The 21,886-nt window shown below is 53.8% G+C and overlaps 1 protein-coding gene across 2 annotated transcripts; it reads left to right on the forward strand.

Moving 5' to 3' along the window:
* The first annotated feature begins 1,415 nt into the window (after positions 1 to 1,415).
* Positions 1,416 to 21,831, forward strand: LOXL4 (lysyl oxidase like 4). 2 transcript variants are annotated; one of them, XM_030808730.1, is made up of 15 exons: positions 1,416 to 1,533; positions 6,614 to 6,925; positions 7,457 to 7,635; positions 8,541 to 8,746; positions 10,239 to 10,277; positions 10,435 to 10,654; positions 11,377 to 11,560; positions 11,738 to 11,892; positions 12,595 to 12,762; positions 13,800 to 13,962; positions 15,719 to 15,962; positions 17,045 to 17,160; positions 17,813 to 17,949; positions 18,339 to 18,450; positions 20,534 to 21,831. In XM_030808730.1, exons 2-15 carry the CDS (start codon positions 6,646 to 6,648, stop codon positions 20,602 to 20,604), a joined length of 2,274 nt encoding a protein of 757 aa, XP_030664590.1. In that variant the 5' UTR covers positions 1,416 to 1,533; positions 6,614 to 6,645; the 3' UTR covers positions 20,605 to 21,831. The 2 variants fall into 2 exon arrangements, with proteins under 2 accessions (XP_030664590.1, XP_030664586.1); XM_030808726.1 differs by lacking the exon at positions 1,416 to 1,533 and having other exon boundaries at positions 5,917 to 6,925.
* The last annotated feature ends 55 nt before the right edge of the window (positions 21,832 to 21,886 follow it).

Here is a 21,886-nt window from a genome sequence, read left to right on the forward strand (position 1 = left end):
CATGAGAGGTGGCTGGGCCCTAGGAGGGGGCTTAGGCATACCTGGCACCCAAGCCCACAGCTGCCTCATTGTCCCTGGTGGGGGAGCTGGGCTGCTGCCACTGACCCGAGGCTGGGAGCATTCTTTCCTGCTGATTCATCACAGGGAATGTTTTGGGCCCAGCTGGGGTGGGGCAGGGGCACTGGGGGGACATCTTGGACATGGGCAGCCAGGAGTGGATGGCAGGTCCCTGGCAGCAGGGTCATTAAGACCTGGCTGTCACCCAGGATCGAAAAGGTCCATCTTGACATCCTAGCTCTATCACACTCTGCCTGTCCAGGCTTATTCTTATTTGCGCATCTGCCTCCCCCACCAGACTGGGAAGGCCCCCTCCAGCGTCTAGCACTCCAGCACTCTGTCTAGCATGTGGGAGAAAATCAATAAAGGCTTGTGGGATGAATGAACCTTTGGGAGGACGTTCAGGCAAGGTGGGGAACCAGGTTGGGCAGCTCTGGGCCTAGGGAGGAAACCGGGAGGCTGGAACCCTCTGCCCATTTTACAGATGGGGCCACTGAGGCTGAGGGCAGGACCAGGTCTAGGGGAAAGAAACTGGGGGCTTGGACTGGGGTTCAGGCACCTAGGTGCTCAGTTCAGCTGATGGGACTCCTCTCTGTCAGCCATGTCCACATTTCTTTAATTCCACAGTCCCTGCTCCCTGCACTAACACCCTCCTCTCGTGAGTCTGACAAGGGCCAGGACTGCATCATTCAGCTCTGTGAAGGGGTTCTCCCATTCACTGTATTGCCTGGAGGAGCAAGTTATGGCGCCTGGGGCTCAGTGTTCCCAGCTGCACAATGGGCAGCGCAGAGTTTCACACGGAGGGCGGGGGAGGGGGGGCGGTATTCATTAAACTTTGGGTGACTCGCCTGTTCCTGCAGGAGAGCACCCCTGCACCGCGCCACCTCGACCTCTCTGAACTGAGCTCTGGCCTCCCCGAAAGAGCGTCCACATTGTCCTAAGTGACCGAGCTCGTGGGATTCGGCCCCTGTGACAGCCGGGCGCTCCCGTGCGAAGGGCGCTGCGCTGGGGGCCCTGGCACCCACCAGGACTGCCAGACTGGGACTCTAGGTAGGCGTCATTACCTCGTTCGGCAAAAGAGGAAACTGCGCCTGGGAGAGGGACTCCCGAGGCCGCTGCGGCCCTCCCTGCAAAACAGCCGCGGGCCCCGCGCCGCCCTTTCCCCGGGAGCTCCGCTCCCCCCGCCCCTGCGGCTCCCGCCCCCGGGACTTCCCGGCCCCGCCGGCTGCGGCTGGGCGCCCCCGCCACCTGGCCCGTGTCCCGACGGGGGGCGCCGCGCGGAAGGCCGGGCGCGGCGCCCGCGGACTCCAGGCCCGCCCGGGGCGGGGCCTACGGGGCCTCCTCCGCGGCCAGCTCGGGGCTGGGGGGCCGCGGGCGGCAGGCGGATAAAAAGGCCCCAGGGCGCCCGGGAGGGAGCACGTTAGCGCTGCTCCGCTGCGGCGCCCGCCCAGCCCCGGACCGTCCGCGCTCCAGCTGGTGAGCCCCCGCCTGGCCCGGCCCTGGCCCCTGGCCCCTGGCCCCTGGCCTCGCGTCTGCCTCTTGGTCTGCCTCTTGCTGTCCCATCTGTCCTTCTGTCTCTCTGTGGGTCTGCAGGCCTCCGAGGGTTCCTGGAGACTGGGCCTAGGGGGAATGGGGGGGTCCCATGCACCCTCAGCCCGGCCCTCCAGTCGCTCACCAACCTGCTTCCAATTGGACAAGTGAGCACGCTGGGGAGCTTGGCCCAAGGCCCGCCCTGAGTGGTGCGCCCAGGCCTCAGGGGTGCCTGCGTGTCTTGTTTGTGTACACGCCGTGTGTAACCATTGCTCTGCCTTCTTCCAGGGAGGAGACAGGGAAGGGGCAAGGCGGGTTCAGATGTCACGCTTACGACTTGGGGGACAAAGAGCCAGGGCTGATCTGGGCTCTCCAACTATCCAGACCGGAGCTGATTATGTTGGGGGGTCGGCATGTGACGGAAACACCGAAGGGAAGGGGGCAGAAGACTTCAAGTCCCCTCTTTCCTAGCCTGGACAGGTACAGCTCAGAGACCATTTGTTGGCACTGCTTCAGCTCCACAGAGTCAGTAACCCCGGGGAGGCCACAGGGCTGAGAGGAGGCTGCTGAGAAGAGCTGCCGAACGGCAGAGAAAGTATGAGCGATGCTAAAGTTGCTGCGCCCTCAGGACAGCACCCCCCATGCTCTCTCTTGAATACTCTCGGGCATTTGCTGTCTTCAGCCCTCCCTACCTGCGCTAGGTCAGGCCAGGTCCCAGCATCTCCTGGCACACCTGGAGCAGGTGCCTCTGTGCCTCAAGCTGGCAAGATCTTGGATCTGTCACTCGGCATTCAGCGAAAAGCACCCTGCCCAGTGCCCTCACACCACGGCCTGGGTCATAAATCCACCAGAACGGGGTGGAATTTCAGTCAGCTCCCTGCCTTCCTTTCCTCTTCCCCCTCTTCCAACATCGATTCTTGGTGGTTTTGAGAGTCCAGCGTCTAGCCAGGCTGCCTGGGTTTGAATCCTGGCTGGGCAAGTTACTTGACTTCCCTGGACCTTACCTTCTCGTCTGTAAAATGGAGATAAGTATTTAATCTGTATTTTAAAATGTATGATTATTATCCTCAGTTCCCTCCCCTCCTCTTTCCCTTCCACCTTCCTTCTCTCCTCTGTCCCCTTCTCCTTTATTTGGGAAAGTAACCACCACTTTCGAGGCCGCTTCCTTTTCTGAGGGAGGATGCGCAGCTTGGTCCTCTGTACTCAGTGCTAGGGGAGCAGACAGGTGGAGTCTGGTTGTGGGGTCAGGAAGCAAACACACAATGTGCTTTGTGGAAGGCTTTGTGGGAGGGCTTAATGGAGGGGGTGGCATTTGAGCTGGCGTTGTGGGATGTGTAGGAGTTTAACAATCTTAGATAGAGGGAAAGGAACAGTGAGAGCAAAGGCTTGTAGGCTGGGAGATGAAGGCTATAGTCTGGTGTGAGCGAAAGCTCTGGGGGGCCTATATAAGAGGGGCTCTCCCTGCATCTGACTCTTGATTCCTGCTGCCGTCCCCCCACCTTCCAGCAGCGTACATGGAAGGGAGCTTCCCTGGCCCAGACCCCAGGGTCCTACAGCAGAAGCCCTCCTGTGCCCTCAGGTTGGTCCCTTGGAGAGGAAGGAGCTGCTGGCCTGGGACTGTCCACAGCCTGTAATAAGACCTCCTCAGTGTGTCAGAGACTTCAGCCACCAGCCAAACAGCAGACCTGCCCAGCCTACCCTGGGCCCCATCAGAGCATGTCAGATAGGGGGGCTCTCTAGTGCCACCCCCTCATTTTACAGGTTTTTCAGCTGAGACTCAGAGAAAGGAAAACATTTGACTCCAGACACAATTTGGCAGCAGAGATAGAAGCATCCCGACTCCTGGGGGTGGTAGAGAAGGCGTGGTTGTCACTCAGCCCCGACCCATGTGACCACTGCATCCTAACACCTGAGGGACCTGAGGCGGATCCGTCCCATCCTTTCTTGCCATCTGGGGAGTGGTTTGGCTCAGTCCCTGGCTGTCTACCTCCTCCTCCAGGGAGCACAGAGGAGGGAATGGGAAACAATGGAGAGCACTCTGCTCATGGGGCAGCCAGCTGGGAGCCCCCACAAGCCTCTGAGTGACATGCAGAAGACAGTGTTTCAGTCTGGAAAGGAAGCGTGGGAGGGGTCAGAGGGGGAGAGCTGCAGAGGTGAGAATGGGAAGGCAGCCCCTGCACAGCCTCAGGGAGTGGAGAGGGGAGCATCTAGGCTCTCTAGTGTGGGTGGAGGGAAGAGGGGCAAATCTAGAGAATGCTGCAAAGAGGAGTACCAAGGACTTGCAGTTGAGATCAGACGTGGCCTCCGTTTCCTTCTTTGTACAGAGAGGAGGTGGGACCAATCTAGACCAACGGTTCTATCATCGCTGTCACAGTAGCTGTTAATAATAGTTCATTGTTGGCCGGTGTCGTGGCTCACGCCGGTAATCCCATCACTTTGGGAGGCCAAGGAGGGTGGATCACCTGAGGTCAGGAGTTCAAGAACCGACTTAGTGAAACCCTGTCTCCACTAAAAATACAGATAAATTAGCTGGGCATGTTGGCGCATGCCTGTAATCCCAGCTACTTGGGAGGCTGAGGCAAGATAATCACTTGAACCTGGGAGGTGGAGGTTGCAGTGAGGCGAGTTTGTGCCATTGCACTCCAGCCTCTGTGACAAGAGCAAAAATCTGTCTCAAAAATAATAATAATAATAATAGTAATAGTTCATTGTTACTGAAGGCTTGCTCTTCTAAGGGTTTAATGTTTCTTCACTTAATCTTTAAAAAAATCCTATGAGGCAGTTGCTATTATTATCCCCACTTTACAGAGGGAGGCACTGAGGCAGGGAGAAACTAAATCGCTGGCCCAAGATCACTTCAAAATGAACGGGTGGAGGCAGGATTTGAACCCCAGCAGTCTGACCACCCAGCCTGTGCTCTCAAGCACTGTGCTGCCACCTCCCATCCATGCAACTATAGATATGAATGAGTGCCACCTACACACCTGACACTATTTTGGGAACTGGGGACACAACACATCCCCACTCCCATGGAGCTTCATTCCCAGAACTTGTCTAGTGCACTTTTAGGAGCCCACTCCACCCAGCACTGCTGGCCAAGGCCGTTGAGAGGGAGTGGGGCAGATTCCATCCATGGAAGTGAGAGTGGCAGGGGCCTGTGAGAGCCTCCCCACCCAAGCGGATGAGCTGCATGAATCCCCAAGAGGAGCCATGGCCGTGGAAGGGGCAGGTCTCATCAGAACGAGCTTTCTTAGCCCATCTTCTCCATCGCCTGTTCCAGGTTGGCCTCAGCTCCCATCGGCAGCAGAGCCTTGGGGTGGAGGAGCTTCAGCTTTGGTGGCTCCAGAAGTCTCTGACAGCTCTAACCAGCTGAGACTCTCTCCTCTATGCCCTTCTCCACCTGCTGGTCCCGGGATCAAGGCTGCTGTGTGAGGGGGAGAGGACCTGCCCCCAGCCTCATCCCCTCTCTAAGGACCCAAAGAACATCTGATTACAGCCTCCTGGAAACGGGCCCTCTCTGTTTACCGCCTGAAACCCTCCCCTGGCCCCTCGCTTCCTACAGGATGAAGGCAAACCCTCTGTGTAGTACACAAGGCCCTTGATCATTGGCCCCAGCTTGTCCCTCCATCTCTTTCCCCTCCAAGCCTCCACACTGTAATCTGGGGGTAAGAGAAGGGCACTTCCTGCACTTGCACAAACTCACCTCTTTCGCTCTTTCCTAATCCTCTTCTCTCTACCTCGAATGCCCCTTTTCTCACCCAGGAGAATCTTATTCACCCAATAAGGCTCAGGTTAAGTGTCCCTTCTTTGGAAGGCTTCCCTAATTCTTCTTGCTTGAGCGTCATGAAGGTAGAGAGGGTGTTTGATGTCTTAATTTCTGTGTCCCAGCACCTGGCCTGAAGCAAGTATTCCAAAAATGTGTATTGAATCTGTATGAATCATACACCTAGATGGATGTGAGGCTATCACAGACTATCCAAGCTGCAGGAGGGATCAGATGATACGTGGTTCCATCTCCTCACTTTAGAAATAAAGAGTCAGGGCCGGGCACGGTGGCTCACGCCTGTAATCCCAGCACTTTGGGAGGCCAAGCCGGGTGGATCATGAGGTCAGGAGTTCAAGACCAGCATGGTGAAACCCCGTCTCTACTACAGATACAAAAAAATTAGCTGGGCGTGGTGGTGGGCGCCTGTAATCCCAGCTACTCAGGAGGATGAGGCAGAGAATTGCTTAAACCTGGGAGGCGGAGGTTGCAGTGAGCTGAGATTGCACCACTGCACTCCAGCCTGGGCGATAGAGTGAGACTCTGTCTCAACAAAAAAAAAAAAAAAAAAAAAGAAAAAAGAAAAAAGAAAGAGTCAGGACCTAGAGAGTTGAAAAGACTTGCCCAAGCCACGCAGCCAATGAGTGGCAGAGTCCTTGATGCCCATCTAATAGCCCTTTCTGCTCCAGCCTTCCCTGTGCCTTCTAGGTGAAGGCGGCATTTCACACATTTAATTAGGGTGCTAGGAACATCAGAAGGTGGTGGCAGTGTCCCTGGGGTAGATAGTCTTGACCTGAGGGCACCCTGGGGGCACCCCCATGACTCAAATGGTGGACCACCTCGTCTGCCTGCACATAAGACTTTAGGTGTGTAAGAGCTGCTGTCTATTGTGTACTCACCAATGCTAGGACTTTGCTAAGCACTTTCCATATGGTGTTTTATTTAACACTCAACAACACTGTGAGATGGAGATTACTATCCCCATTTTACAGATGAGGAGACTGAGACTCAGTGAGGTTAAGCTTAAACTTCCTCAAGGTCATGGCGAATGTGGTGGATTTGAACCAAGTCAGCTATCCTGGCCCAGACTCAATTAATGCCACTATGTGCACGCGCGCACACACACACGCAGACACACACACACACACACACACATTGGAGGGGGTTTTCTTTCCTTTGTCTTGCCAGGAGCTGCCAAATTGCTGCAGAGGTCTGAGATCTGGGTAGAGGTGGTGACCACTGTTATGTTTACTCATTCCTCAGGTATCTTGGCCTCAGCTGTCCTTGAAGTCACCATGGCGTGGTCCCCACCAGCCACCCTCTCTCTGTTCCTGCTGCTGCTGCTAGGCCAGCCCCCTCCCAGCAGGCCACAGTCACTGGGCACCACTAAGCTCCGGCTGGTGGGCCCAGAGAGCAAGCCAGAGGAGGGCCGCCTGGAGGTGCTGCACCAGGGCCAATGGGGCACCGTGTGTGACGACAACTTTGCTATCCAGGAGGCCACAGTGGCTTGCCGCCAGCTGGGCTTCGAAGCTGCCTTGACCTGGGCCCACAGTGCCAAGTATGGCCAAGGGGAAGGTGAGTGACTGGTGCCACCTAGCGGGATGGCAAGGAAATGGTAACAGTCTTCTCTCGGGCTGGGCTCACTGACACCCACCCATCCTTTAATACCCTGCTCACTTGACCTCCTCCACAAGGCATTTCCTGAGTGCCTCAGCTGCACGTGGCCTCTGCTCCCACCCTCCCATTCTCCCTTGTAATGAGGGCACCGCCGTCACCACCACTAAACTCTAAGTTCCTTGAACATAGCAATTGGCACACAGTGGGTGCTTAGAGAATGTTGAATGAAAAAATGGGCAAACAGGTAGGTCTGATTCCTAGAGCTACCTGGCATTTTCCAAAAACAGATTATCTAAGAGCCAGTGCCCAACGGAGGTAGCAGGCAGGGTTATAAATACTAATTCCCTAGGAGACCCAATCTTCCTCCTCCCTGCCACCTTCTCCCAGGGTTTGGAAGAGGTGACTTGGTAAGTGTGGGGTCCTATGCAGGAGGCAGAGCCTGGGACCTGCCTCTCTGTGCCATCTTTGAGCATCACCCCCACTCCACAGGACCCATCTGGCTGGACAATGTGCGCTGTGTGGGCACAGAGAGCTCCCTGGACCAGTGCGGGTCTAATGGCTGGGGTGTCAGTGACTGCAGTCACTCAGAAGACGTAGGGGTGATATGCCACCCCCGGCGCCATCGTGGCTACCTTTCTGAAACTGTCTCCAATGCCCTTGGGCCCCAGGTGAGGAGGCTGTTCAGGCTCTGATCTGAGCCAAGGGCTGGGTCAGAGGACAGAGAGCCTCCCAGAAGATGGGCCTAGAGGATAAGCGAGGGGAAAGGGTGCAGTTTGCACTGAGCGTCATCCCCGGGGCCCCGACTCCTGAGTGTGCCCTGCAGCAGGTGCATAAATAGAGGGCCCCAGCCTGAGGCAAGGCAGGCCAGAGGACCAGAGCTGACCCCACTGGGAATCACAGAAGCTGTTCCCATAAGGGAGACAGCAGTGGGGTAAGGGGCTCCCTCATCCACGAGGCCTGGCCACAATTGCTGCCTCTCCCCAGCACGAACAACCCTGAGCTAAAAACAGCCCAAGCCAAACAACAGGAGCAGGCAGGGCAGGGCTCTGCTGCCAGGCAGGCTCCAGCCTCAGGACAGCTGGCCATGGCCACTGAACGCAGCGTGTTGTGATGGGGACTCTATACTGGTCTAAGTCATCCGAGGGCTAGGGTTAGGGGGTCTTGTGGGCCATAGGATCCTGCTGTGGTCAGCAGCTGGTCTATGCCCATCTCAGCTCTCTCAGGGTGGCACGGAGAAGGCCCTTCCATGCCCAGCAAAAGACTCCCAAACTCCAAGGACTCCCATCCTGATCCCAGTGGAGGCCAGATCTGCCTAGTTCTCTCCAATTTGACAAATTCGAGGAACTGAGGGAACGGGCTTAGACAAGCTGAGGTTCTGCCTTGCACTTACTCTGTGGCCTTTGATAATGCCTCCCCTTCTCTGGGCCTCAGTTTCCTGGCCTGTTCAATGACGGGGCTGGGTGGTATGGTCTCTAAAAGCTCGAAGCCCCAGCCTTTCTGCATGAAGATCTGCAGCAGGCTCCACTGGAGGAGCAGGAGTCCCGAGGCCCACAGGTGACTGTGCACCCCGCAGGGCCGGCGGCTGGAGGAGGTGCGGCTCAAGCCCATCCTTGCCAGTGCCAAGCAGCATAGCCCAGTGACTGAGGGAGCCGTGGAGGTGAAGTATGAGGGCCACTGGCGGCAGGTGTGTGACCACGGCTGGACCATGAACAACAGCAGGGTGGTGTGCGGGATGCTGGGCTTCCCCAGCGAGGTGCCTGTCGACAGCCACTACTACAGGTAGGAGGGCGGCTGGCGTAGGCCCCACGGGAGGCAGGGTTATGGGGCAGGGCCTGAGTGTGTGTTCATGTGCATGCATGCGATGCAGGGTGTGTGCATGAGCCTGAGTGTGGACTCATGTGAGGGGCAAGTAAGTGTGCACGCAGGTGAGTTTGTGATGTGTGTGGCATGTGGGACCTCGCAGAGTTCAGTGAGGACTGAGTGGCAGTGGTGTTGTCTGTGGCAGGACATCCAGCAGGTGTTGGGACTGGGGGAGAGAAAACAGGCCCTACTGAGGAATGTGCCCGGATTTCTTGCTTCATGGGTGTCTCAGAATAATAAACAGGAAAGTGAATGAGGAGGACCTTCAGGATCCTGGGAAATACCTAGAAAGTCAGAAAATAAACACTGCACTCTCGAATTATGTCAACAGAATTGACTAGGTACAGAACGCCCCCCTGGTGAAAACAGTTGAACATAAAACCGCGTGTCCTTGGTTAAAACACTAGACTTTCCTGCAGATACTTTCAGTGACACCCACATGTAGAGTTTAGACAAACTGTTCTGGCCTCAGTTCAGCCAGTGACTGGTGTTAGGGCTTTGGGGAGGGCCTCTGGGCCTCCATCCTCAATTCCACTGCGAATATCCCAACTCTTCCCTCCTGAATTTCCTCAGCTCTGATCCAAGCCAGGCTGTGACTGGGTTGCGTGTAAGCGAGGCGTGGGGTGGGGCACCTGGAGAGAGGAGACATAAAAATATTCTGTCAGAAACAAGGTGGAACTGTCACAGCTGATTGCATCAACCAGTAAACGACAGCCATAGTCATGGTTCTGCCAGATCCGTGTCAGGGAGGACTTGTGTGTTTCCCATCAAGGGAGAAATCTCCCGTAGTACGTCTAAGTCATCTGCCACCCCAATCAGTTTCATCCTGCTTCCCTAAAGGGTTAGAAGGCCCTTGTTGCAGTGTCCTTGTGTCTCTGACTTAGAGGAACCCGGTCCTGAGGAAACAGGGGTGGTGGTCAGCCCCTGGCTCCATCCTTAGTGATCCTGGGATGCAGCCTGACTCCCCTTGCCTGGTAATTGCACACCTGGGTCTCGCTGACTCGCCTGCCACCCATGAGGAGGGCAGGCCTGATGGTAGCCTGGTTGTCTCTGGGTGGGCCGCCCCCAGCAGCAAGGCCTTCACCTCCCACCTGTCCCTAGAGGGCCCCTTCTCTTGGGCCCTCCCTAAATGCTCCCCTTCCTCTGGACTTGGGAGAGGGCAAGGCTGATCCGCCTGTCCCCACTCTAGGACTGGCTGAGGGACCTTTCTTGCCTTCCTTGTAAAATTGTTATTTGTGAGGTGGCCACCCTATCAGGGCTGCTGTGAAGCTCAGCATTGAAATAAGATTTGTGAATAAATTTACAAAATGTAAAGTCCTGTGCAAACTTAAGGACAACTATGAGGAACCAGGTGGCAGAGGGTGGGACTTCCACACCCCTTCCACCTCCTATCTGTTTTCTCCCATAACAGGAAAGTCTGGGATCTGAAGATGAGGGACCCTAAGTCTAGGTGAGGAGCAGCACCCTAGAGGGAGGAGGCAAAGGGGTGCGGCATGAAGGACCTCTATCCCGTCCCCTCCCCTTCCCTCCTTTCTACCTTGGCCTCCCTTAGTCCTAAAGCTCTTCCCTCAGCCCCTCCTCCACCCTCAGTCTCCCTTGTCCTCTAGGCTGAAGAGCCTGACGAATAAGAACTCCTTCTGGATCCACCAGGTCACCTGCCTGGGGACAGAGCCCCACATGGCCAACTGCCAGGTGCAGGTGGCTCCAGCCCGGGGCAAGCTTCGGCCAGCCTGCCCAGGTGGCATGCACGCTGTGGTCAGCTGTGTGGCAGGGCCTCGCTTCCGCCCACCGAAGACAAAGCCACAACGCAAAGGATCCCGGGCAGAGGTGAGCCCTGGGGGTCCTGCACCCACACCACAGCTTGGAGGCACGGGCGGGACCCTGCCTGGTGGGGGGTGCAGGGAGGTCCAGGACACGCAGGAGAGAGGAACCAGACTGGGAGGAGGAGAGTGAATCACAGAACTGTAGAACCTTGGAATGTATTTAAAAGGGATCATTTATAGCCCTACCATAAATGGAAAGCTGACATCACCTGCCTCGAATAGAAGGTGACCGTAAAAACAGTAATTAAATCCTAACTACATTCCACTGAGTGCCAGTACTGATCCTGAGCCTGCCCCTTTGTTATAAAGAGGAGATGAGCAAGTGCGTGTGAGGTGGTAGAGACGCTTCAGTGCCAAACTGAGATGGCCTTGTGAGGTGGTACAGACGCCGTGAGGTGGTACAGATGCCTCAGCGCCAAACTGAGATGGTCTCGTGAGGTGGTACAGACGCTGTGAGGTGGTACAGATGCCTCAGCGTCACACTTGAGACGGCATCCTTGATGAGGCTGTGGGGGTGGTTGGTCATTGAAGAAATGGAGATCAAGAAAAACAGCTTATTCAGGGTGACAGCTATGGGAAGTCAGAAGCAGGACTGGAACTCCCCATCCTTGGCTCTGGCCACCACCATGGAGCTTGAAGGAGCCCCGCTGGGGATCCCGCTGTGGGGGCTCAGCCCCTGCTGGTGCCTCCTCCTCAGCCGTCCCTGAAGCAGGTTTCTCCCAGCAGGAGCCGAGGGTGCGCCTGCGCTCCGGGGCCCAGGTGGGCGAGGGCCGGGTGGAAGTGCTCGTGAACCGCCAGTGGGGCACGGTCTGTGACCACAGGTGGAACCTCATCTCTGCCAGTGTCGTGTGTCGTCAGCTGGGCTTTGGCTCTGCTCGGGAGGCCCTCTTTGGGGCCCGGCTGGGCCAAGGTGAGTGAGGCAGCCTGGGGAGGGGTTAGAAGGCCTGGATATGCCACTGGTCCATGTCTTGAAGACCCTGGGGTGACAGGGCCGGGACAGAAAGTTCTCCCCCTCTGTGAAGAGGAAGCCACAAGTGTGGGGTTACGGAGATGGAGCCTCGCCCACAGCACCTCTCTTCCCATCTAGGGCTAGGGCCCATCCACCTGAGTGAGGTACGCTGCAGGGGATATGAGCAGACCCTCAGCGACTGCCCTGCCCTGGAAGGGTCCCAGAATGGTTGCCAACATGAGAATGATGCTGCTGTCAGGTGCAATGTCCCTAACATGGGCTTTCAGAATCAGGTGAGTTTGGGTCTGAGCATGGCCTCAGGCTGGGGGCCGGGAAACCCTGGGGAGCCCCCAGGACACCACATCGAGCTAGAGGGGAGAGGTCCAGGAGAAGCAGCTAGCGCTTCTGCTTTGGGCACCAGTCTGCCTTCCCTTAGAGCTGACCTGGCTGCAGCCCCTCCGAAATGTCAGAGGTCACAGGGGCTCTGCAGATAGATGTGCTCTCCCACACCCATCTCAGGTCCCCTGTGAAGCTGAGAAAGAAGGTGCCTGGGAAAGAGGGCCACAGGGCTGTCGGCACGAGGGAGTCTGTGTGGGATGCTCAGGGCAAAGTGTCAGTGCTAACGTGGGCTGTGAGCAAGTCGCTGGTGCCGCTGTAAAACGAGGTTCACGCTCTCAGGGGGTCACTGTGAATGAGGCGAGGGACACGAACGCCCTTTGCAAATTGCCAGTTGTCGTTAATGGTGGAGGGCAGGTGCCAGAGCAGGAGGAGCCCCTGGTCCAGGCACTTTGAGTCAGATTTCTCTAGCAGGCAGGGACATTAGAGACTACCTGCTACACTGTCCTCACTGTACAGAGAAGGAGACCAAGGCAGAGAAGGGGACTGTCTTGTCTAGGGCGACACAGTGAGCTGGCTTGGGCAGCCCTCCAGGCTTGCAGCCCTGAGCTCTTCCCTGCAAGGCTACCCCACTCCTCACACACCCCTCGCCATTGCAGGTGCGCTTGGCTGGTGGGCGCATCCCTGAGGAGGGGCTGTTGGAGGTGCAGGTGGAGGTGAACGGGGTCCCACGCTGGGGGAGTGTGTGCAGTGAAAACTGGGGGCTCACCGAAGCCATGGTGGCCTGCCGACAGCTCGGCCTGGGTTTTGCCATCCATGCCTACAAGGTAGGTCCCTCTGTTGTTTCTTCCGTATGACCTCTCACCCTCCTGGACTGAGGTCCAAAACTTCCTGTGCTAAAGCTGCTGCCTCTTTACCCATTTGGCAATTCATTACTGAGTGAAACTATGAGCCGACATGATGCTGAGTGTTGGGAACAGTGTGGTAAACAAGAAGACATAGTCCTGATGAAATGGTCAATGAGGGACACATTTGCGTCTGCAGGAAAGATGAATAGAAGTTAGTCAGACAAGGTGGAGGAGGAATGAACAGCTTATGCAAAAGCCCTGTGGCCAGAGAAAGCTTGATTCGGCTGAGGAAATGAGGGCCCGGGGTTGTAGTGTGGCTCTCTCTCGAGAGTGCTGTCAAGCATGAGGGCAGAGGAGGCAGGGGCAAGATCACTCAAAGCTTGCAATCCACATGTTTAAAAGATTTCTTCCTTTGCTGTTTGGAAAACGTTGGTGGAGACTAACATGAATGCAAGGCAACACACTCAGGAGGCTATCGTAGTAGCCCAGGTGAGAAATGAGGCTGGACTGGACCAGGCGGTCCAGGGGAAATAAGTGGATAGATCTAAAATACATCAAAAAATAAAATCAAGAGGACTTAGGCATGACTGCAACAGAGAAACCTCTGCACCTGCACCCACACTGGCTGCCGCACAGTGCGGACTGGGCAACCCTGAGCACAACTGATGATCTGGGCAGCTTGAGGAGCAGCTGGGGAAATGGAAGCACAGCCCCCGAGCAGAGGGGCGGGGAACAGGACCCTCCTCTGCCATCTGGGGGAGGGAGGGGTGTAGGGCCAATAGTGGAAGCCACGGTGGGTGGATTTTTACCTCTGTATGTGGAGGGGATTTCTAACATCAGAAGGGTCCAAATGTGTCATGGACTGCCCCAGGGAATATGGGTTCTCATCACTAAAGATTTTCGGGCCCCAGCTGCACACAACCTAATGGGGGTGGTATGACTGAGGCCGCACCTCAGATGGGAGTCAGGAGGACTCCAAAGGCACGCTGACTGGGTGACGCTGGCTGTTTTCTTAGGAAACCTGGTACTGGTCAGGGACGCCGAGGACCCAAGAGGTGGTGATGAGTGGGGTGCGCTGCTCAGGCACAGAGCTGGCTCTGCAGCAGTGCCAGAGGCACGGGCCGGTGCACTGCTCCCACGGTGGCGGGCGCTTCCTGGCGGGAGTCTCCTGCATGGACAGTGAGTGACGGAGGGCTCACAGGGCTGGGGACAGGTAGGCCTGTGCTCCCCATCAGGGAGGGCCCTGCATGCTGGTCCCAGGTCTACGGCCAGCAGCATGGGGGAATGAAAGTACCAGCTCTGCCATTTCCCAGCTGTGTGGCCAAATCACCCATCAGGATCCATACCCTGCCCCCTCACGGAGTTATTGTGAGAAAGAACACTGAGAACATGAGAAAGCACAAGGACACGGAACGGCGGTTTTCAACTTTGGGTATGACCAACAGTTACAAACAATGAAACAGGACAGAAAACAGCAAGGGCAGTTTTTCCTTGGAACAACGTGTGTACTGGGTTACAGCATAAAATGTATTTCTTACTGTGGTTTGTAGTCAGAAAAGCAGTTTGAAAGCTTCGTAGAGGACATACAAATATGAGCACACCCGGGGCCAAAGCCCAGCTGTGTGTTCTCTTTCTGAGCTATGGGATTTACCCAAAAGGCTTTGGGACAAGGCCATCTGTGGCACTGCTCTGCCCCACAAACCCAGATTCTTAGGGCAGCAGCATCTCTGACATCTCCCAACCAGGTGAGTGCCAAGATGGACTATATCCAGTCCAAAGGCTACAGATAGCATCAACCCAAGTGGCCACTTGACCTTCTTCTTGGTCAAATTTTGACACCAAGACATCCTTAACCTTTGTCAGTGAGCTCCTGGCTTCCTCTCTGTCCAGGGCACCCTGGGGAGAACACTGGGCCCATCCATCAGACCCTCCCCTGCAGGGATGGGGCATCAGAGTGGACCTCCCCATCACCAAGGCCTCCCAGCACGTGGGGAGCCTGCTCCCCACTTGACTCCCCTTCCTGGGAACCTCGAACCCCTCCCTGCTCCACTGCCTACAGTGGCAGCTCTCTTCTTGAACACATTTGATCCTTCACGACAACTTGGCACAGCCAGCCAATCTGCAGTCTCTGTAACCTGGTTTTTCACATTGCTTTCTTTCCTTTACTCTCTCTTCTCATTCTGAAAGCTCGCCTTCTTTCCCTAAGAAACTCTAGGTTTGTCAGTGGGCACTTCCTGGCTCTCTCCAATATATACCACAGGACCCCACATGGCCAACTGCCAGATGCAGATGGCTCCAGCCTGGGGCAAGCTGCGGCTGGCCTGCCCAGGTGGCATGCACGCTGTGGTCAGTGGTGTGGCAGGGCCTCACTTCCGCCCAGGACTACTTTAGTGATAGTGATTTTTAGTGACAGTACAGGCAAAGTATCCAGGTTAGGTATCAGCAGAGCTTTCTGAGAGGATTATATGAACTAAGCTACATAAAGGCACTTTACAGGCTTAAAAGCATTTTACAAAATAAATACTAGCTTACTTCAACTGCATGTTTACTTAGGCCAGACATGTTACAGGTGTCATCACATTAATATCACCATTATCTTCATCTTACAGATGATGAAAATGAGAGACAAAATGGTTAAGCAGTTATAGAGCTAGTGAATTACACAGTCAAAAAGTAAGCCAAGAATGAACCCAGGTGGCCTGGCTCCAAAACCAGCAAGCTTAACCATGACACTGTAGCTGCCTCCCAGGTTAAGGTGATAGACTTCCTTTAAATGTTATTAGAACTCACCATCTCCTGACTCTTAAAACTGCCCTTCTTTTGTGGGGTCCTCTCGGAGGGTTTAATCTGGGGGCAAGCTTGCCCTCTGTGCTGGAGACTAAGACTGGCTGCCTTTCCACCCTTTGAGTCACTGCCGTGCCCTCTGCCACCCCAGGTGCACCAGACCTGGTGATGAATGCCCAGCTAGTGCAGGAGACGGCCTACTTGGAGGACCGCCCGCTCAGCCAGCTGTATTGTGCCCACGAGGAGAACTGCCTCTCCAAGTCTGCGGATCACATGGACTGGCCCTACGGATACCGGCGCCTATTGCGCTTCTCCACACAGATCTACAACCTGGGCCGGACTGACTTTCGTCCAAAGACTGGACGCGATAGCTGGGTTTGGCACCAGTGCCACAGGTTAGAGCCTGCCCATGCATTGGCACTAGAGGGTTAGAAACAAAAAGCAGGGTCCAGGGAGCAGTTTGGCCCTTCCCTGGCCACAGGCAAGTTTTCCTGGGAGGGGTGTGCACTCTCCTTGCTGGCCTTGCCTGCAGGAGGCAGTGAGGACAGCGGCATCCACCTGCCCCTCCATCACTCTCGCCTTCACTATGTCAATGGTGCCCGTGGGGTCTGTTTCCCACAGCAACATCCCATAGAGGTGTCACCGCCAGCAGAGTTGTTCTGTTAGAATGGTATTTGACACTTTTCCTATGTTGGATCATAGGCCTTGTCTTCAGAAGCTAGGTAAAGTGGGGACTCCCAGGAACCTGGAGGCCCAAAATAGACATCCCATCCAGGGTGCTGGCTCTGCAGGAAAATCTCGCTGATTCCTTCAGCAGTAAGGCAAGGCCCTCAAAGAACAGCATGAACAGACTGGCACTAAAAAAGTGACAATGAACATTCTTTCCTATCAGGAGCTTCCAGACCAGAGAGGGAGAGACAATGCCTGTAACAAAGGCAGAATTTTTTTTTCTTCTTCAGAACACAGCCACGGGTGGAGAAAGTGGAGAGGAATGGGCAATGACTTTGGGACTTGGTCTCGCCTGAGATAATAAGCACCTTTCCCTGTAGCATGAACAGAGCTGTCATTATAACTGAATTGGAAACAATGGTAGCAATTTGGTCCCAGGCTGACAGGGACCCTCTTCCCAGCAGGTCAGCTCCTAGGCTGCTCACAGACCCGGTGTCCCACCTCTCCCCCCAGTTCAGGCCTTGCTGTCAGACACCAGCCTCCCGGAGGCGACCAGGGCAGGGCTTCTACCTCTTGCCTGGGTTGAGACCCTAGGTGGTGGGGGCAGCTGTACTTGCTGCCTGGCAGGGGTGCCAGCAAAGGAGGCTGTATGTCACACTAATCTCGGGTTTGGGAGGGAGAAGGGCACTGCCTACTATAACTTTCCTCTCGGGTCATGATGGGGTCTGGTGCCTGTCTTCCCTACCAGCCCCTCCAGGGAGGACCCTCTCCTGTTGCTGCCGCACTGACAGCTCTACCCCTTCTGCAGGCATTACCACAGCATTGAGGTCTTCACCCACTATGACCTCCTCACTCTCAATGGCTCCAAGGTGGCTGAGGGGCACAAGGCCAGCTTCTGTCTGGAGGACACAAACTGCCCCACAGGTATGTGGTTTCCTGTCAGCACCTATCAGCATCTCCTCTTGTTATGTTCTTCAGCCCCTTTGGGATCAGGCTTCTCTTTGCCCTGTTCAGCAGCCCAAGGCACCTGGAGATCCTGGTTTGAAAAGTTAGCATTCAAGGCAATTTCTTACCTTTTGAAATCTTACGCAGGAGGTTTTTACTTCCTCTGAATTCCCCACACACATTGTTCTTCTTTTAAAACACTCAGCACTTTCTATCTTGGAGAAGAGTTGCAGACCTGTCCTATCTCTGCTGAGCTCTCTGAGGGCAAGCATTGTCTGCTTCCTGTCTGCATATCTGCAGTCCCTAACCCTTAGGAACTGCATGGTAAACACTGGATCTTTAGAGGTTTGGAAGGATGGATAGGCAGATGCACAAATAAATTAGCACAGGAGGGTTGGAATCTTCCAACCACAGTTCCTAGTTCAACAGGGATTTGCACTGGAGCAGTCAAACAAATCATATCTTTGTCACAAATGTGGTTTGCTATGGTGCTGGATTCATAGCAGGATTCTAGCTCTGACAGTCCTTAATCTGTGAACTGGGCATGATGACACTGAACTGGTAAAGGAAATAAAAGACCTAGCAGAGTGCTTCGTCCTGCCTCAAAAACTGTCTGTCCCTTTCCTTACAGGACTGCAGCGGCGCTACGCATGTGCCAACTTTGGAGAGCAGGGAGTGACTGTAGGCTGCTGGGACACCTACCGGCATGACATTGATTGCCAATGGGTGGATATCACAGATGTGGGTCCCGGAAACTATATCTTCCAGGTAAGGCGGCTGGGGGATTCCCCACAGAGCCTGATTTCCTCCAGATGTTCCACAACTTTCCCTGAGGGCAAATGAAGGGAAGAATTTCCCATATAGGGTTTCTGACAGGCCTGTCACTTAAAGGAGCTGTCCTGTTAGGGAAGTAACACTCAAGCTGGATCCAATGAACCTGTGTTTTGAGTCCTGATTCAGTGAACACTGGATAAATCAGTTTCTCAGTTGGGACTTCTCAGTCCCTATCTGTAAAATGGGAACATCAGTACCTACCTCCTGGGTAATTGTAAGAATTAATGAAGCAAATAGAAACACATGTAAGGATTGTCACAGCCACAATCAACTCATTCAGAAACCAAATCACCCATTTTCAGTTGTCCCCTCTTTCACTCCAGGTGATTGTGAACCCCCACTATGAAGTGGCAGAGTCAGATTTCTCCAACAATATGCTGCAGTGCCGCTGCAAGTATGATGGGCACCGGGTCTGGCTGCACAACTGCCACACAGGTAACTCCGAGCCACTGCGGAATCAGCCATCTATAGGCTCAGGGAGCTGGAAGACTGTAAATGTACCCTCTGCTCCCACACTCCAGTGTGTGACTTGTATGTGTGTGATGTGTAAAAGGCTATGGATGGAACAGAGATGCATTCCCTTTGACATCTTACAAGGCAGACTTCTAGAACTGGCCAGACCATCGGCTTCACCCAATAACTACATCTTCTACATCCCTGTTTGCACTTAAGGCTGTTTGATTGTAAACTCAGTATCCAATCTGTCCTAGAATCTTTCCTGTCACCTCAAGCCATGTCAGGATTTTCTTTTCAAGTCCATTATTTTTCCTTTCTCTTTCATACAGAAGTTAGGGTTAGGGTCCTCACAGGCAAAAGTAGAAGTCCTCTTGCTCTGTGTTGCTGTCTCCAGCTGTGATCACTGCTTGCAAGAAGGGGACCATGGAAAACAGGGCCACTTACAGGATTGGTAGCATCAGTCAAAGGAAGCATCATGATCCAGTGGGGGCAGAGAAGAGGGGCTGTTCTGTCAGTAAAGACTCCCTCTATCTCTAAGGGTTAAAAATGCCTGTATTTGCTATGGGATATGCATTCACACTCATACTTGCATATGTGTGGTGGGATGGGGCAGAGTTGTTCATTCAGTCAACAAACATTTACTAAGGCCCACTGTTGTGTTGAACGCTGTGCCCCAGACACTGGGAATATAAGTGTCAGATAGGGTATGCACACATGCAAATAGCCCCAATACTACTACTGTGTGGACCGAATGCTGAGCAAGCACAGACAGAAAGCAACCCATTGGGGGCTAGCAAAAGCTTCACAGAAGTAGCATTTGATCTGAGGTTTGAAGGAGGGGCCAAAGTCAAAGATGGGAGGAGTAGAGAAAGAGCACAGGACTGGCCTTCGGAAGGCGTCACTCGAATCCAGTCCCACCACTTTCTAGCTGGAGGACAGTGAGGAAATCACGACCTGAGTTTTCTGTTTTGTAAAATGGGGCTGTATACTTCAAACCTATTAAGTACTAGAGCTTTTTGCAGGGAGGGTTGTGATAGTTCTAAGATAATGGATTTTATCCTGTGGGCTTCTGGGAACTATTGACAAGTTTCAGTCAAGGAGGCAAAAGAACATTTAGGTTTTCAAAAAATAACTGTGCCAACAGATGGACGAAAATGAGAAGAGGAAGAACAGTCTAAGGTTTAGAATTTGTGTGGCTGAGTAGATTGTGCTGCCACTTAAATGAAACAGGGATATTGAGAACCAGGAACTGGAATCCAAGGCTATGCACACGGAGACAGCAGATCCTCCATAATGCTGGAATCAGGCTGCAAGAGTTCCCAGGCAGTGACAAGGGCAAGAAAAATAATGCAGTCCTGCAGGTCCTCTTGCCAGTGTTTAGGATCCAACAGGGCTAAACAGAAGTGTGCAGAAAACAGAGGGCACACTTGGGTGAGAGTCTGAGGTTATTTAATTAAAGGACTACTTATAAGAAAACAAGGAGTGTTGAGACATCAAGCATAAAGAAAGTAGAAAACCGTTATCTGCTTTAGGCTTGAAGAGGGGCAAGGGCTGTTTTGCAGCCAGGTGCAAGCCAGAGTTGTGAAAGAGGGTGAACCTAGTGGAACAGGAGTCATAGACGATCACTGCCAGAACCACAGGGCAAAAGTAGGGTAAGGAATATCCGGCCTCTCTCCTTCCACCCTCTGACCTTCTGCTGTTGCTTTCCATTGACCCAACTCAAACAAAAAAGAGGACAAAGGAGCCAGAGTGATGTAATCGCTAGGTGTCAGCTTCCTAGGGCACAGAGGAAAAAATGGGCAAAGAATGAACCTGGGGAGGGGGACAAAGGAGAATAACTAGCACAACTCTTTCCAATCAATAGCCTGTTCTTCCTGATGTTCCTGAAACCACACACACCTGTCCCAGGCCTATTTCTATAGAATGACTGCTGTCTGTGCCCATGCCATGACTGACTTGATATAAAGGATCAGCTGGGCAGAGTGGATCTATGTAAGTTGTCAGGGAAGGGATGAGACTGTGGTTAAGGTTGGCTACTTACCTGTTTTCCTTTGGCCCACAGGGAATTCATACCCAGCCAATGCAGAACTCTCCCTGGAGCAGGAACAGCGTCTCAGGAACAACCTCATCTGAAGCTGTCACTGCACACTCCTAGCTGCTGCCGATACACCAGATACCTCAGCTTATTGGAGCCATGCCCTTCACAGAGTCACAACTCAGAGGAAAAGGGCCAGTGCCAAGGGGCACCAAGAACCTGCTCAGGAAGCCTTTTGATGGCAAGATCACCAATCCAGATGGTACTGCTCCCTCAGGATGGCTCTGGGCCTGCCCCTAAGGGCCTGTGGCCTATGGAATATGGCCTCCAGGCTTTGCTCAGCTGAGCTCCTCTTCTATAAGGAAACCCAGTCATCCCTGAATCTTGCCACAGAGATCCGGTTCAGGAGCTCTCAGTTTCTTAGGGATGGACTACGGCCCAGTCCCCCATCTAAGTGGTGCTTTGCAAATGTCTTGGAGGAGTATAGGACAGAGGACCAAAATACACAGCAGGTAGTGTTAGCTCTCTGCTAGGAGCTCAAAGCAACACAACTTGTATCAAAATCACAACTAGCAGAGAAGCTGGTGGATCCAATCCTTTCTTCATCTGTTGTTATTTAGAACTCACCTTTCACACTCTGTTCTTTAGTGTCCTTACCTTTATCCTACCACACACATGGGTGTTTCTATTATCCTTGGAAGCAAAGACCTCGGGCATCCCCTTATTGCCTGATGGGCCAACACCAACAGTTACTGAGTGCTTGAGAAGGGGCAAGTTTCACAGAAATGGCCAGATAGGGCCTTCCTACAGAGCAGCAAGAGTAGGCCAAGCAGAAAGACTGCTGAGGTAACATGGACCCCAGCCCGTCAGGGCCTCTGCCAAGGAAATAATATGGACCATTTACCTGGCAGGCAGTCTGATCTCTCTCAGGATCACCACGCATCTCAGGATTGGTCTAAACTTCAAGTCTCAACCAAGTGTCTGAAGTGAACTTTGCATTGAATAAATTTTTGCCATGGAAAGAACATCAAACAAGCCACTCATCTCTACAGAGATATGAAAACAAGTCTGGCAGAGCAAGAGACAGAAGACCATGGAGAAATCAGAAGGGGGAACAGTCAGTTTAGTTAAGGATGGAACCTGGGAAAGGCTACCATTCCTGCTTAATGGGGCTGTGATTTGCTCTTGCTCAAGTAGAATAAAACCCCATGGTCTTCTTGACATGATTCTTGATCTTTTCTCCACTGAGACACACTTAAGTGATGATCCTTACAGGACAGACACCCTAATGCCAATAAAGGTTGCTCATAATGGACTGCTACAAAGACCAGACCAGCTGTGATTACATACATGCCCCAGAACCACAGACCTACCCTCTTC

Source organism: Nomascus leucogenys, chromosome 3 (genome assembly GCF_006542625.1).
Source record: "Nomascus leucogenys isolate Asia chromosome 3, Asia_NLE_v1, whole genome shotgun sequence".
Taxonomy (NCBI): Eukaryota; Metazoa; Chordata; class Mammalia; order Primates; family Hylobatidae; genus Nomascus; species Nomascus leucogenys.

Coding starts and splice junctions, on each gene's coding strand:
- LOXL4 (XM_030808726.1), top strand. CDS start 6,595: ATGTTTACTCATTCCTCAGGTATCTTGGCCTCAGCTGTCCTTGAAGTC. Junction 10,278..10,434: donor ATGAGGGACCCTAAGTCTAG/GTGAGGAGCAGC, acceptor CTTGTCCTCTAG/GCTGAAGAGCCTGACGAATA. Junction 12,763..13,799: donor TTGCCATCCATGCCTACAAG/GTAGGTCCCTCT, acceptor CTGTTTTCTTAG/GAAACCTGGTACTGGTCAGG.